This window comes from Pinus tabuliformis, chromosome 6 (assembly GCF_031772625.1).
Source record: "Pinus tabuliformis cultivar Carrire ecotype Pingquan chromosome 6, CPIR1, whole genome shotgun sequence".
Lineage (NCBI taxonomy): Eukaryota > Viridiplantae > Streptophyta > Pinopsida > Pinales > Pinaceae > Pinus > Pinus tabuliformis.
The window spans coordinates 212,284,713-212,300,898 of NC_142292.1; the positions used below are offsets into that span (position 1 = coordinate 212,284,713).

Here is a 16,186-nt window from a genome sequence, read left to right on the forward strand (position 1 = left end):
GATGGCGGTGCCGGGGGAGGTGCAGCAGTCTCAAAATTGGCAGGTCCAGGCCCATCCTGAGGCGCATCTTCCCCTGGTGAGCGCTGATGGGTCTCAGGAGGCTGAACCGGATGCTGATCCAGAGGTGTCGACCGGTTGATATCAGCGACCTCTTCTTGCTCATTCCTTTGCGCTTTCCTTAGAAGCGGACAGTCTCTGTAGAGATGCCCTACTTTGTGGCATATGCGGCAGCGATAAGGGATACCCTCATAGTCAATGATCTGCCTGCGCGCTGAATCTCTCCACTGAATAGTAATGAATTCATAAAGTCCTCCCCGAGTATCCATGTGAATGAGAATCCTGGCATAAGCCATCATGCCCGTCTGTAGATAGGACTTATCATAGCCCATATAAGTTCCGAGTGCATTGCCTATGCGCTTGAAAATTTCTTCAGACCAGTATTGAAGAGGGAGTCCAGGTAGCCGGATCCAGATAGGGCCAACCCCAATCTGCTCCGTCTCAAGATCAAATAAGGGTGTCCATCGCTTGAGGAGCACAGGCGCGTGGTCAAAGTGCCAATGTGAGGACAGAACCCAGTTAGTGTGATCGGCACGCGCGAACCTGAGTGCAAACCATCCCCTCACAAATGTCTGTACAAACGGGATATCAACCAAATGATGCCCCCAAATCTCAGTAGCCCAAGCCTTCAAGCGTGCCGCCGTATAGCTGCGACCCCTGATGCGCCCGACCAAAACGCGGTCCACAAAATCCATCGCTTCGCCCCAGTGAATGTCCTCTTCCAGTCTGAGAAAATAATCAGCTTCTCTAGATTTGAAACACTTAGTTTTCCTTTTAGAGCCGCCAGGGGGGATAGGGTTCCGCGGATAGCTAGAAGCCGGAGGAGGGATATGAGCTGGTGCCGAAGGTTGAAAAGTTGCAGGGACACCAGTAGGAGAAACGTGAGAGAAACCGGAAATGGGGCCCGAGAGTGGGGGTACGGAGGAAAAACAGCCTGACGAGGGGCCAAGGTAACCCACAGGACCAGTTGAGGCAAGAACCAGGTTAGGGTTGTGCGGAAGACGGTGAGATGAACTGACAGTCTGAGGGGTAAACCCTAGGGTAGGGTTAAGGCTACCAGCAACGAAACCCAGGGTCGCCGGAGAGAGGGGAGGCGTCGAAAGAGCCGGCCAGGTGGGGGGTTCGTCCGGGAGGACCACCGGCAGGGATCTGGAAGATTCACCATGCGAAAACTGAGTGTAAACCCCAGAGAAGTCATCGAAAAACATACCTTCTGAGCTGGCATTGGGGGTTCGCCAGATGGAAACCCCTTCCAAGGGGTCAGCTGAGTAGTCCACGGTCTCCAGGTCCTCCATAGCTATTTGCGCCTCAGAACGGTGAGCGCTTTGCGGTGCAGTGAATCCCGGCGAAAACGACATGTAGCGGTTGAAGGTTGAAACCGCCGCAATGGTAAACGATAAACAGCAACAGGTAAACGAAATGACCCCCCAAGTGTCGAGTACTCGGATAGTGAAGGCGTTAAACAGCTTCAGGTTGACGTGAACCCCCGAATGTCGAGAAACCGGACGGCGACAGGAAAGGTAGGGTATCCGACGGTGGAAGTGCGCAGGTAGGTAAAACGGAGCCAGATACCAGCGTCAGCAAGGAGGTGAAGGTAAACGGAGCGGGTTACCAGCGTCTGCAGGGTTACAGAAACCCTAACCAAACCCTGTACGCACGGTAAACCCTCGCGAAGTCCGCATCACTCCTTTCCTGATCTTAAACTATCATTAGCAAACCTAGTTGTTTTGAAGAAGCTGCTAATTGTGATGAATGGAAGGATGCAATGAAAAAAGGAATATGATGCGCTTATTAAGAATGAAATTTGGAGGTTAGTGGATCCTCTTGCAAGTGTCAAACCTATTGGTTGCAAATGGGTGTATAAGATCAAATACAAGGCAGATGGTTCTTTTGATAAATACAAGGCAAGGCTTGTAGCAAAAAGTTACGCACAGAAGGAAGGTGTTGGCTAGACACACATTTGCTACTATAGCAACATGGGGTACAATTAGAACTTTATTTTCTCTTACAACTCATAATATATGGAAGATACACCATATGGATGTTAAAACAATATTTTTGAATGGCGATTTGAAAGAGGATGTTTATATGTTTCAGCCCGAAGGTTTTCCTGCCAAAGGTAAAGAGAAAAATGTAAGTAAGTGAAGGCTTTGTATGGATTGAAACAATCATCTCGTGCATGGTATGAAAAATTAACTGAACACATTTTCAAGTTGAATTATAAGTTATTTGATCTGGATGATGCAACTCTTTTTGTTAAGAAAATTGGAAAGTCAGTTGTATATTTGGTTGTGTATGTAGATGATTTGATGATCATAGGAAACAATGATGACTATACAACGTCTGTTAAAAGAGAATTTGAAAGTTTTTGACATGACATATTTAGGGTTCTTACATTATTATTTAGGGATTGAAGTTGATCAGAAAGCTAAATACATTTTCATTTCTCAGAAAAAACTATATTTGACAGCTATTGGAAAGATTTGGAATGCATGATTGTATTCCTATCGCTACTCCTATGGAGCAGAATTTGAAGCTTACTTCCACTGAAGGAAGTATGTTTGAAGATCCAACAAAGTACAAGCAACTTGTTGGAAGTTTGAATTTTCTAACTACTACTTGACCTGACATAACTTTTGTTGTAGGAATACTTTCCAGGTTCATGCATCAACCATGTGAAGGTCATTGGAATGCAACAAAGCGAGTGCTCAAGTATTTGAAAGACACTCAAGCATATGGCATCAAATATTCCAAAGTTTCAGATTTCCATCTCACCGACTATTCAGATTTTGATTTTGATGGAGATAAGGAGAATGGAGTCTCTACTTCTGGTTATTTGATGAGTCTTGGATTAGCAGCCATCAGTTGGAGATCACGCAAGCAATCTGTTCCTGTTGATTCTACCACCGAAGCCGAATATGTTGCAGTAGCTCAAGCTACAAAAGAAATCATTTGGCTTCACAAAATACTTGAAGACTTGCAGGAGAAACAAAAAGATTCAACTCCACTGCTCGTTGAAAACTCTTCTGCAATTCAGTTGGCCAAGAATCCCAAGTTTCATGATCGAAGAAAGCATATTAACACCAAATCACTTGATTCGACACTAGGTAGAGGCCAAAGTTATTCATCTGACACATTTTCCTACTTCATAATAGATCGCAGACATATTTACAAAGCCACTAGGACGTCAAAAGTTTGAAAAGTTTAGAATGTTACTCGGCATGTCAGATGTTCCTTCGGATTAAGAGGGGGAATGTTAACTAATCCTTCGGGATTGTTATTGTACAATATGTAATTAGTTTTACATTCTATTTTTACAGTTAATAATTTACCAAGGCACAACTGTCTCGTACTTAGATTGCACATGTATAAATAAGTAATTTTATCATTAATACGATGCTTTTTCATTGTGGAGTTTATTTGGGCTTGTACATGGACAATATCGGTTAAAGAAGCATATGCATATATCACACAGGGGCAGAGATCACTAATCATCATTTCATGGTTACCACCACTGTGGTGTTGGGAAGTCCCTTGAAATTGAAGTGTTTCATGTGATTGGTTTTGGACAATCGAATTCTCACATCGGAGAACCTTATTAAAAGAGGTTTCCAAGGGCCTAGTATATGTTATTTGTGTGGAAGGGAGAATGAAGGGGTGGTGCACCTTTTTCTTACTTGTAAATTTGCAGTCTCAATATGGAAAGAGGTATTTAAGTCTCTCAACTTACAAGCAAATGTGGATAGACCTTCCATCAACTCGTGTCTCTCGTAGTGGTTTGAGGGACAAAAAGAGTTCAGTTCGCTCCTATTCTATATCTATTGGGGAATATGGAGGTGCATTAATGACACCATTTTGGACCATGTTGTCGCTGATGTGAGGTTTGTTAGCTTGAAGAATGTGGCATGCTTTCAGGAGATCGAGCCTTGCAGGCCAAAGCCACAAAGCAGATCTTGTCATTACAAGGTTATTGAGTCATCCTCGCTGGTGGGCTTTTATGATGGTGCGTCCTCAGAAGGGATATGTGGGTGTGGGACATATATAGTCTTGAATACGGGCCAATCCTATAGTTTCTTCTGGCATGGGGTGAGGGTTCTAACAATAGGGCATAGTTATTAACTCTTTGGAGTATCATGCGGTGTGCTTATTGGCTGGCTATTGAGGAGTTCATAGTTTTTGGTTACTCTAAATCAATTATTGAGAGGGCAATTGAGTGGGCACAAGGTCTCTCTTCATTTCGCATGCCTTCCCTTCATCATTGGAAGCAACAAATTTGAGCCCTACCGGAGTCGTTCAAGAGCATCACTTTCTCCCGTAGATTCCAACAGCAGAACATGGTCGCAGACCACCCACCTCTCTAAGCGGGGTAGATGTGCTCCGCTGGGTGAAACTTGTTTCATCTCCTTCGTTGATGGATCTTCCTGCGGCTCCTGGAGTTTAAAGTTCTAAAGAATAGTGGTGGTTTTTTTCCTTTTCTGCTTTGGCTGCGATTTCGGTCCACCCTTGACTGTAGGCTCTTTTTGGTTTCTTTGTCTTCAGACAATGTTTTGTAAATGTAACCAGTTTTTTTCTCTGTTTTTGGTATTTAGTTATCAGTTGGCAAATATCTAGAATTGTGAAGTCTTTATGTGTTTCTGGTCTCTCCCAGTTTGGGAGTTAAATGGTGATGCCTCTCTTGCATTACTTGTTTTTCTTCCCTCCTACAGTTTCTTTTTGTTTCCCGAAGAATTTGGGGATCAACATTCTCTGAACAGACTTGTAGAGAATGTAGCTACTTTTGTTTCTAATGAAAGATGGCCCATTTTAAATGCACTCATTTTCATAGGGATAATCACTTTCTGCATGTTTCATTGGACTGTGTATTAGTGATTATCCGGGTAGTCATTTAAATGAAAGCAGAATTATTTAGAAAAGCCTAGCTACAACAGAAGTGGTTATCCTGGTCGTAGATCCTTATATTTTAAGCGAAAGAAATATTTTTTGGGAGAGCCTTGTTACATAATTTTCTGTATAATTTATCTCCAGAGTTATTTAGAAGAGCCTAGCTACACCAGAATTGGTGATACAGGTAGTCATATATTTTAAACGAACGAAATATTATTTGGTAGAACGGTACAGAATTTTCTGTGTAATTTATCTCCAAAACTAATAACTCAATTGGACGTATTCTCGAGCACAATGGAGATCGCTACTCCACTGCTATGGAATGGTAATTGGTATATATTATGAAGCACATGGGAAATTTAGTGGAACATTTTAAATAATCTTACATGATTTTATTTTTTAACCCTAACAAATCAGTTAGCATATACAAACAAAATTGAAATAACCATCATAATAATTTAAGATGAGACAAAATTAAAATAACTTTCACACTGGCACCACGCAATTCTGGCATGTTTTTCTCTTTCCTTGCTTTTGTTCTGCCAGGAATTCGATGCGCACTGTTGAAGGTTTTTACTAGATTGCAATAATTGGACATTTTCACATCTAGCCTCTGTTTCAAAGACAACGTCATTTTTTTCAAAAACAGAAAAATGCTTTTCATTTCATTGATTAAAGTACAGTGTTCCAGAGTATAAATCATCAAATACATAATCAGAGTTGATAGATTCTAGGTTTTAGGTGGCCTGAGCAAGTAAAACATTGGCTAAACAGTCCAGCTAAACACAGAGGATGCACATATGTGCAGTCCAAGATCCAAATATAAGCACAGAGGTTGTTCTCCATCTCAGCCTAAACAGTTGAGCGAAACACAGAGGATGCACATACACATATGTGCAGTCCAAGATCCAAATATAAGCAGAGGACGCACATATGTACAGTCCAAGATCCAAATTCAAAGCTTGTAGACTAACCATTGCATTGTAATTTCAAGGCTCTTGTTTTGACTTACCCATGATATAGAATATTGTATCTATGGACCGTCAATATGCTAAGTTAATTTTTTTATTTTTTTTTTAATTGAAAACTTTAGAGAGTTGCAAGTAGATATAAATATTCCTACGCTAATCAGACAGATTTACCCGATCAACAATTACAGCTTGCCCTTCAATAAGAAGCAGATACGCAGGAACAGAGTGAGGATTATAATGAAACCGTTGTAAACACAACAAATATTTGCCATATGAAAACTATTTAAAGTGAATAGAGTCTTTACATTTACAAAAAATGTGGTACTTCTGACCTGGCTTAAAATTATATTACCTTACCTGAAGATTTTGTCCAGCTGCCTTGCTGTGGGTTTCCTGGCAGTGGGATTTCTAATCTAAACCATTTAATATGAGAAAGTATTTCAATTTCCTAATTGAGACTCCAGATAGATACATGAGCAGGCAAAACAAATGTGGTACTTCTGCCCTGGTTTAAAGTTATATTAGCTTACCTGAAGGTTTTGTTGTCAATCTGCCTGCTTGTGGGGTTTCTGATCTAAACCTCCAGAGCAAGACATGAAGAAGAAGATGGGTGGGATGCAGATGGCTGCAGAGGTGTATCAACTGGAAATGGAAATGGAGGAGTGGTAATGTCTACTAGTCCTTCTAACATCTGGACTACTTTGCTAATCGGAGGACGACGAGAAGCATTGAACTGGATGCACCACAGTCCAACTAAACTCAACTTTTTGGCCATTCCTTCATCTTCCTCCGACATCTTTTCTTTTCTCAAATTTCCAAATTCACCCTTTTCCACTCGTTTAAACACCCACTCTGGATAGAAGAATTGGCTTGATCTGCTCTCTTTATTATCAAGGTCAAAGTTCTTCCTTCCTCCCACCATTTCCATAATCAACATTCCATAGCTATAAACATCGCATCTATCGGTCACAGGTCCATACATTCTTGACCACATCTCTGGGGCAGCGTAGCCTAGTGTTCCTCCATGAGCTCCAGAAACATGACTTTCTTCTTTATTCGTTGTTTTGGCTAGACCAAAATCTGCAACTTTGGGCAAAAAATTAGCATCAAGGAGAACATTGTGGGGCTTTATATCACAATGTAAGATGCGATTTCTGCAGTCTTCGTGTAGGTATGAAATGCCGCGAGCTGTACCAATTGCAATTGAATACAACTGTTTCCAATCCAACTTATCTTGGTGGTCTCCATGGATATACTTGTCCAGAGAACCATTAACCATGTATTCATACACCAAAGCTCTTTTGGATCCACTGGAACAATAACCCAATAAGCACACCAAATTAACGTGGTGGGTCCTTCCTATTGTAGCCACTTCTGCAATGAATTGTTGTTCACTCTGTTTTGATTCATCCAGAATCTTCACAGCTATGAGACGTCCGTTGGGGAGCTTCCCTTTATAAACTGTTCCAAAACCGCCTTTCCCAAGCTTGTCTGCAAAATTGTTTGTATATCTTCTCATGAGAGAATAGGAATATCTGGTGGGTACTTGTGACGAATAATAATTTAAGAAAGTTTCGACTGACGGAGATCCAGAATCGACGGGGTCCATAAACTCTTGAATGCTCTGGTCCTCACTCGCACTCCTCTTACAGCACATTTGACGCCGAACCAATATGCAAGAAACCACTACTATGCTGATCACGGCTAACACTGGAATAGGTATCTCTAGACCTAATGTTGAAAAAGGTAATTAGAAAACTGAGTATTAAAAAAATTCAAAGATACCGAATGGATCTGGTTTTAAGTTATGCAATTTACCTTTTATAGCTTTTGCAGATACAGCTTTTGCAGATACAGTCTTTACATTTCCCATTGCTTCACAGAAAGGAAACAGAAACAATAGAGTAAGATAACTTCACTTCAGATAAACAGACACTTCAGATAAACAGAGACGGGAAAAGAAAATATAGAAACCACTAATAATATAATGAGTGAACATAGTTAAGCCCAAAGGGATAGCTCAATTGGTCGAGTTTCCTTTGCTAAGTACTTTCTCAGTTGGGAGGTCACAGGGTCAAATCTCTTCGACGCCCTTGGGGTTAGGCTTGTTATTTGCCGTGAATGTAGATCCACCCTGATATTCCACCCCGAACCACAACTTAAAAAAAATAAAATAAATTAAAAATCACCCTGATATTCCACCCCGAACCACAACTTAAAAAAAATAAAAATAAATAAATAAATAGATTCACCCAATAAATTAAAAATAAATAAATAAATAGACTCACCCCGATATTCCACCCGAACCACAACTTAAAAAAAATAAAAATAAATAAAAATGAGTGAACATACCCTAAAGTAACTAGAATATGGAAACTGAAAGTCTAGTGAATATGGAAACTGAAAGTCTAGTGTGTTGGTTTAACTTGTGAGTGTGTAAATGTTAACTACTTTGTAGTAAATTAATGATGATGGATCACTCTCTTTTGACTTTTTAATTTGTTTATTGAATTAATTTTTTCATCAAATCAAATGGAAAAGCATTATATTAATTATTGATTTAGTGTATTGTGTTTAATATTTTAATAAATTAATTTTATTTATAAAAAAAATTACCATTTACAAAAACACAAATTTGATCATATAAATTAAAATTAAAAACAAATCAATAACTATAATCCAATCATATAATTAAAATTTTAATTTTAATAATAGGAACAACTTACAAATTAATATTAAAAAATTAATAAATCTTTGTATAAAAATTAAATGTCAAGAGTAGAAGAAAGTGAAACCAGAGTAGTGTGGGTGAACATTCCAAATAAAATTCATTTTAAATTTTTGTATAAAAATTAAAGGTCAATAGTAGAAGAAAGTAAAACCAGAGTAGTGTGGGTGAACATTCCAAATAAAATTCATTTACAAAAATTTAAAATTGATTTTTATGTTTTTTTTAATGAAATGAAAAGAAGAAGACTGGGAGGTTTAGAGTAATATTAACTCTGATGTTTTATTAAAATACTCAACTCATGTTTCATATATTTTAAAAGTCACAAGTTTTGTATATTTTAAATTTGGAGTGTAATTCTCATATAATACTATGTTTGTTTGTCGGTTTATATCTTGGTGGGATATTAAAAAATATATATTTTTTTAAATATTTAATAATATTTAATAAAAAAATATTTAAATTTTTTTAGCAATTTGTTAATTTAAAAATGGTTTTCATTAAAATATTTTTAAAATTTTAAATATTAAAACTATATGTTTAATTTATTTTTAATATAGTATAATTATTAAAAAAAAAATATTTGGTGAAATTTTTAATAACTTTATTTATTTATAATATTATGTTTGAACGATGGTTATTTATATTAATTGATAAACTTTTTTTTTTCAATTTTTAATTCTTTCTTAAAGATAAATATAAATTCTAACCACACTTTTTTATTTATTTATAATATTATGTTTGAATGATGGTTATTTATATTAATGGATAAACATTTTTTTTCCAATTTTTAATTCTTTCTTGAAGATAAATATAAATTCTAACCACACTTATTATTTTATTTTGCACATTCATTATTTTGCACAATGTGTCCAATTACATAGATCAGACGTTCTTCTCTCTTTTTTTAGAGTGGCTAAGCAAAAGAACTCGCGGTGAAAGCTAGACTTTTAATCTATCAATGTACCAATGTTCATATCACAAAAATCATTTCCAAAAGCAGCATGAAAAAATTCCCATGCTCCCTTATTTGTTTTTGAAATACGAGCATTTGCTACAAAATGCTATTAGTGTGGAAAATCATTTTGTAAATATTCTTATGACCTTTTATTTGTTTTTAAAAATAAAGATTTGCTCCACAATCCTTAGTATGAAGTAGGATTTTAATAGTTTCAAGAGCTGTTTTGTATATCATTGTATCAGAGAGGTATGTAATTTAATATTGAATTAATATATAATATTTGGAAAAAAATATTGTCAATAATTTTATACATGTAAATATGAGAAGATGTAATTTATTCATTATTTAATATAATAAGTAATTTTAAAAAATTATTAATAACCAAAAAAATTAATATTATATATAAATTCAATATCTTTTTTAAATAAAATATATGTTTCGGGATTATATATATGTATGTGTTTTTTAAATGAGAGAGATTTTCTCAAATTACAAATCTATTATTTATATTGTAAAAGTTGGGATTTGATTTTTTTTTATCCATAATAAATCTATTATTAAAATAAATCTCTGTTGATGTATTTGTTAAACCATTTAGTTTTAATAATTATTTTGATTAATTTTCTTATTATAATAAATTTAAAATTAAAAACAAAAATTCCTAATAAATAGAAGAAAAAAATTACAATTAATTACAATATTAATTTTATTTATTTTTTGGATGAAGGTGATTTTCAAATGACTTAGATGTTTGGAGATTTTGCTCAATAGTTGTTATGACTCATTAGTCTTTTTTGTCTTTTCATACTAATGTATGTCAAGTTCGAGCTGAAGCAAACTGTTTGTCTAAATTTCTATTTACAAATACTCTGAGTAAATAGATAAAATCTTAGTAACCTCAAAATTCTCAATTTATGTACCTAGGTGAATCATGCAACAAAAACAAACAAACCAAAACCCAAAAAACCAAAGGAAAACTCGCCAGGAATAATACCTCTTACGCATCCGGTGCCTTGAACAAATCCGTTCCCTTGATAGCCATCCTTACAAGAACACCTCACACTGTCTTTTACAGCTACTGCGTGCTGGCAGACAGCATTAGGGTGACAGAGAACATGATCACAGGAGCCCAAAATACCCCACTCCAGCTTCAGCCCATATTTTGCATCTAAAAAGGAGGTTGTGGGCGTAAGTACCCAGCTAATGAAACGCTGACACTGCAACTTGGAGAAGTGAGCAAAGTCGTCATCACCGCGCTGCCATATCGTCTCATTTAGAAGCGGATAGCAGCATGTCCTGCCAAATATGCATTGTTCATTCCTGCTCTGGATAGGGATATTGCACTTCAACAGACAACCTGTTGTGTTCTTGCAGTCGGAGAACTGCACAAAGTTGCTGACAGAAATTGCATAATTCCTCATGCCTTTCACACTGAAGCCCTTGAGATTCTGCGAACAGGAAGATCGGAGAGGATCGATGATGATCCCATCTGAAGGGAAACTGAGGACATCATAGTAAAGCTTCTTCACTTCTATCCTCACAGTATCGTTGTTATAGCATTGCAATCTGAATCTGTGCAGCCCACAACGCCTTGAATTGACATAAAAAGGGTACGGAATTGAAACATTCCCACATATTTCATTGCATTCCCTTGTGCTTCCAGTTATGTTGGAAGCCAAGAAGGCCAGCAAAACGAAGGAGACAACTCTAATGCTCATTTGTCTTGACAGCAATATACATCCAACAACTGTTTTCAGTGCCTCACGGGACAAGAATACAACGGATCCCTCTTTCAGCTTCAGGGTTTTAGTAGTTCACAAGGCGAATACTTATTTTCAAGGCCCGCTATGACCCATATTATGCACCCAATACAATAATAGGCCCCATTTTCAGAATTGCCGTTTTGTTGGATCCCAAATTCCAACAACCCCTGGAATATGTAAGTCCACAACGCGTAGAAAAAAGGCAGACATTTTAGACTGGAAAACCTATCACCAATGTATATTATTCAATGGGTTTATCCTTTATATTTTGCATATACATATTATATATATGTCGGTTGAAAAACGCGAATTAGGTAAAATTTCAAAGTTGAATTTCTTGCATTTCGGTTCAAACATCTAATAGATGTTTGCCATCTAATGTTTACATGGTGCTGTCCTTGCATTAGGGTCACCAGGAATTATATAAACAAAACACTCAAATCTAGTTTGACTTATGGCCTCACTAAGATAGCGTTTTGATTGAGTATTAGGATACTGAAATTTTGAAAGATAAAAGATCAAACCAATTTATTATCTGTAGGATCATTCATATATATATATATATTACTTGTAAGACAAGTGATTCTTTTTGCTTTGGGATTTAACTTAGAAATATAAATGGCTTGTTTCTGTAAAGCTTAACTTTTTTTTGTTATCCCTAACAAATTTATTGGTTATCCGTAACAACTTTATTATAGCCTCTAATGTAAGAGCACTATTTAGACACATCAAGAACGTCATGGTGCACCATATGGGCATAAAAAGGGTGAAATAATGGGAGGTCAACAATGCATGTTGGAATTTGATTGTATTTTAAAGAAAGAGAAAAAATGGAAAAGTGATTTTAAGATGATAAGGTTTTATGAATGTACAATAAAAAGAAAGAATGCATGAATATTGTTGGTTTATGAGAATGTATGAATATTGTTGGCATCAAAATAAGCGGGTGATTTAGCATGGGGTAGTTATGTAAATCGAAAGAAGAACTACACTCTAAACCCTATAGCCACATCGACATAATTTGGTACCAAAATGGGTAGAAACTATTGAGAGATGAAGAAGAGAAGATCGTTGAAAAGAGTTAAAGAAAGGGAGTTTCTAAAGACACTACAAAGATAGAGGAGAGCAAATTAAGTATGCTAAAGGAGAAAAAGGGATATAGTGCATTATTGAAAGAGAGAAGAATTCATGAAGGTGTTAAGAGAAGAGGAACATTGTTGAAAGATATAAATGAAGCACATTTTGTGTGTGAGGACGTCTCACTACAAGGAAAAGACCTTCTAGCAGAGGTTTTGTGGAAGACCCTATAAAAATAACTTAAAAATCCGTTTATAGCGGAGGTCACTAGCGTAGGTGGATGGCCGAACGTTTTAGCAGATGTTTTTTGGATAGTGTGTCTAACATATACAAATGCACCGAAGCTTTACTATCAATAAAATCGTCAGTGCTACATATAACATGGTGCACTGTAGATTTTTTTTTTGTTTTTTTTGTTATATTTTATAATAAAATAAAAACATGGTGTGCTAAATAACACCACAAATCAGTGCTTGAATAATTGATGGCATTGATGCCCTTCACGTAGTAAAACATCCTGGTGCATACCACTAAGTAGCACTGCTATAGTTTGCACCTGTTTGATAAAGGTACTAAAACGCCCTGGGGCATTTACAAAAGAGCAGTGCTAGGCAGTTTTTAAGTCAAATAAAGCACCGATGTGGTACCTATATTAGAACACCCTAGGGTGTCCTAAGAAAAGCATTGAGAAAGATTTTTTAATTTAAAAAAATGCGGTGCGCTTCAATCTATTTTGCACTAGTGCGGTTAGCATAACGCATCAAAGGAGGGTTAAATAAAAAAAGCCCTCCCAGTCGTAAATTTCATTTTTACCATCTACAGTGCTGGAGAGCTTTGAAGCACTAGTGCCACTCTTGCCTCATGCAAGCTCACTGATGTCAGTGCTTCTCTTGCTCACCATCCTTCTATACTATGTTCACTGCCTGACTTTCCAATTTTTTCAAACATTGCTAAAAATTATTTTTCTCCATAACATGTCCGCAATGTCTCCCCGATGACCAAATGTCCAGGTAATGTCTATTTTTCTCTCTAACTTAATTTTTTAGCGGACTAAAATTGTAATTTAGGTTAATTTTTCCATTGTTTTTGAAAAACAAATCTCCCTGCATAATGCATTCAATATATTTGTCTTGCACAGATAGTCGTGCACCCTATAAATTTATAGGGTGCACTGCATTTTGGTGCGTGAACATAACACACCGCGATTGTTGCAGTGCACTTCGTAAATAAAAAATCACCAAGAATATGATAAATTGTATGTCGATGCATTACTCCCAGTGCGTTTATATTTACCAAACACACAGCAAAAATATATTTAAAAATATAGTTATAGCTCAGCGCATTTGATAACCTGAACGTTATGTGTCAATGTGAAATGGTTATATGTGCGCATCGATGCATAAGTGTGACTCCCTGCTATGAAAAATTAAATTTATGAGCTAACAACGGTGCACCATACTTATGCGCGCACCGATGTCGGTGTAGTTATGTTTGGTATCGCACCGGAGCCGTTGCATGACTGTGTTTTGAGCACACCAATGGTTTGTTTTTTTTATAATTGAAAGTTATGTTTCCATATTTATAAATACATGTTTCATTTAATAAAAAATATTGTATTTTATGTATGAGGTTGATATATTTTATATGTCAATCATGTAGCAGAAACGTTAGTAGAGGGAGTAGCAACAGGAGTAGCAAGCGAACCCATACAATATGGTCCAAACATGGGAGGCCAGAGAAAGGGAGAGGGATTTATACCCTTGCTCTATAACTGCAGGGACCCAAGCGCTCTTAAGGAATGTAGGCCTCATCAAGTACTATGAAGAGGCTACATCCTTGAAGGTGTACTCTACCTTATTGGCGCATATGATTCACCAATGGAGTGCCTGGAAGAAGGCTTTCCATTTCGGCCCTGTTACTTTTTGCAACTAGGGTCAAATTCCACATTAGACAGCTTAGATGACCAAAATGATGCTTGCATTAAATTCATCTTTTTGAGAGGACCAAAATTGACCTAAAGATCACCTAATTTGGTCAAGCGGAAGTTGAGTTTTGAATTATTTTATTCATACATGTATTATGGAAAGGGTCGGCCCTAACCACATGTGTAACTGCTTAGGTCGGCCTTAACCCCAAGTGGACCCTTAATAAATCCTATAAATCGAAGCGACATCAAGCTCACTTCATCACAATGATCAAGCCATCTTCTATTCTTCTCTTTTGATTTGGTTTGCACAAGTTCGACATAAGGAGTTCGTGCAAGGGTCTGAAATCACAGGCGTGAGGCTCGCTCTGAATTAGGGTTTTCTGATTTCTAGACACTGGCATAGAAATGGGCATTTTAGTCCCTAGATGCTGGCACATAGTGGTCAATACAACGTCCAGAGAGCCCCATACGGTAGCACATAGGCTTATGGGAGCGTCTAGGGGTTCGCAGACAAATTGAGCTGCATTAGTCCCCGGACCATCGCACAGAGTGGTCCTAAGAACATCCAAGCAGTCATAGACACACGCACAACAACTGTAAGGGAGTGTCCAAGGGCTTTTGGTGTGTTTTACCTTGGACGCTTGCACAGAGTCTTCTTGAGAGCGTCCGAGCAGTCACAAACGCCCTCACAAAGTGTCTGAGAGACTGTACAGGGAGTTTCGCATGTACGCAGTCAGTTTTGATGAGAGCATCTAGGGTTCAGATCTAGGGTTTGACATTTTGGCTCTAGTTGGATTCAGTTGGCTTCAGTGGATCTGGGTTTCTCTCTTTTGTTATATAGATCTATAGATATGATTTGTAAATATACGCTACAAACATATGTATTGGGCTCATTGTACTTTCTGTTGAAAACGTTTTATGACGATCTATTAAAGAATATTTGAAAGGGTTTCCCCCTTGTGGGATTTTTCCCTGGTCGTGGACCAATCTTCTATCTCTTATGGTTATGTTGTTATCTTATTTGTCACCGCATATATTTTTCTTTCTTCAATTACGTTTATGATTGGTTATATTGCTAATAATTGGATGCATTGTTAATGAAGTAAATTGGGCTAAATTAACTCATACAACATAGAACAATAAGAAAATTTAACATCGTATCAGAGTTGAGGTGAAAGAAAAACCCAAAATAAGACAATAATTGAAGCCCTCATTTTCTGAAAGCAAATTGCCTAGTCAAGGTCAAGATTTCGTCCTCTACCTTCAAGGAGCATGAAAAGTTGGGTGATGCATCAAACTTTATGCATGGAAAGTCGGATTGGAGATCATCGCTGACAACAATGATGTGCTACAGTACATTCATGGAAGGATGCCCAAGCCTTCATAAAATGCTTCCGCTTCCCTCAAGAACAGGTACAAGAAAGGTGAGTCCAAAGCAAAGCAAATTATAGCTGATGGTTTACAAGATCATTTACTTGCATATGTTGGGAATTTAAGAAAGTATAAATATATGTATGACAAGATAGCCGACATGTATGAAATCAACAACTTGAATGAGATCATCACCTTGAAATATCAACTCAAGGAAACCAAGATGAAAAAAGGAGAAGTTGTTCAATCCTACATTATGAGGATCTCTCGCCTTAGAGATCAATTGCAGAGAGTTGGAGAAAATTTGCCTGACAGGGAGCTAGTAGTTGTGACTCTTAGAGGTCTCCCTCCTATTTGGGAAACCTTCATTACTACAATCAGCAACAACAATGTCCTTCTGTCATTTGATGAAATTGTTGGGAAGCTTACTCAAGAAGAATCAAGGAT

General features: G+C 37.2%; 1 protein-coding gene across 1 annotated transcript; it reads right to left on the reverse strand.

Annotated features, from left to right (window-relative positions):
• Positions 1-6,486: 6,486 nt before the first annotated feature.
• On the reverse strand, positions 6,487-11,457 carry LOC149258212 (uncharacterized). Its single transcript, XM_089406682.1, has 3 exons — positions 10,596-11,457; positions 7,731-7,787; positions 6,487-7,637 (listed from the first exon to the last, which is right to left on the reverse strand). The coding sequence occupies exons 1-3, from the start codon at positions 11,317-11,319 to the stop codon at positions 6,487-6,489; spliced, it is 1,932 nt and encodes a 643-aa protein (XP_089262808.1). The 5' UTR covers positions 11,320-11,457.
• Positions 11,458-16,186: the final 4,729 nt, after the last annotated feature.

Excerpts from the sequence above, each read along its gene's own strand:
- LOC149258212 (XM_089406682.1), bottom strand. The coding sequence starts at position 11,319 with ATGAGCATTAGAGTTGTCTCCTTCGTTTTGCTGGCCTTCTTGGCTTCC. Across the intron at positions 7,788-10,595 it reads AGGCACCGGATGCGTAAGAG|CAATGGGAAATGTAAAGACT; the intron begins GTATTATTCCTG and ends CTTTCTGTGAAG. Across the intron at positions 7,638-7,730 it reads ATCTGCAAAAGCTATAAAAG|AGATACCTATTCCAGTGTTA; the intron begins GTAAATTGCATA and ends CATTAGGTCTAG.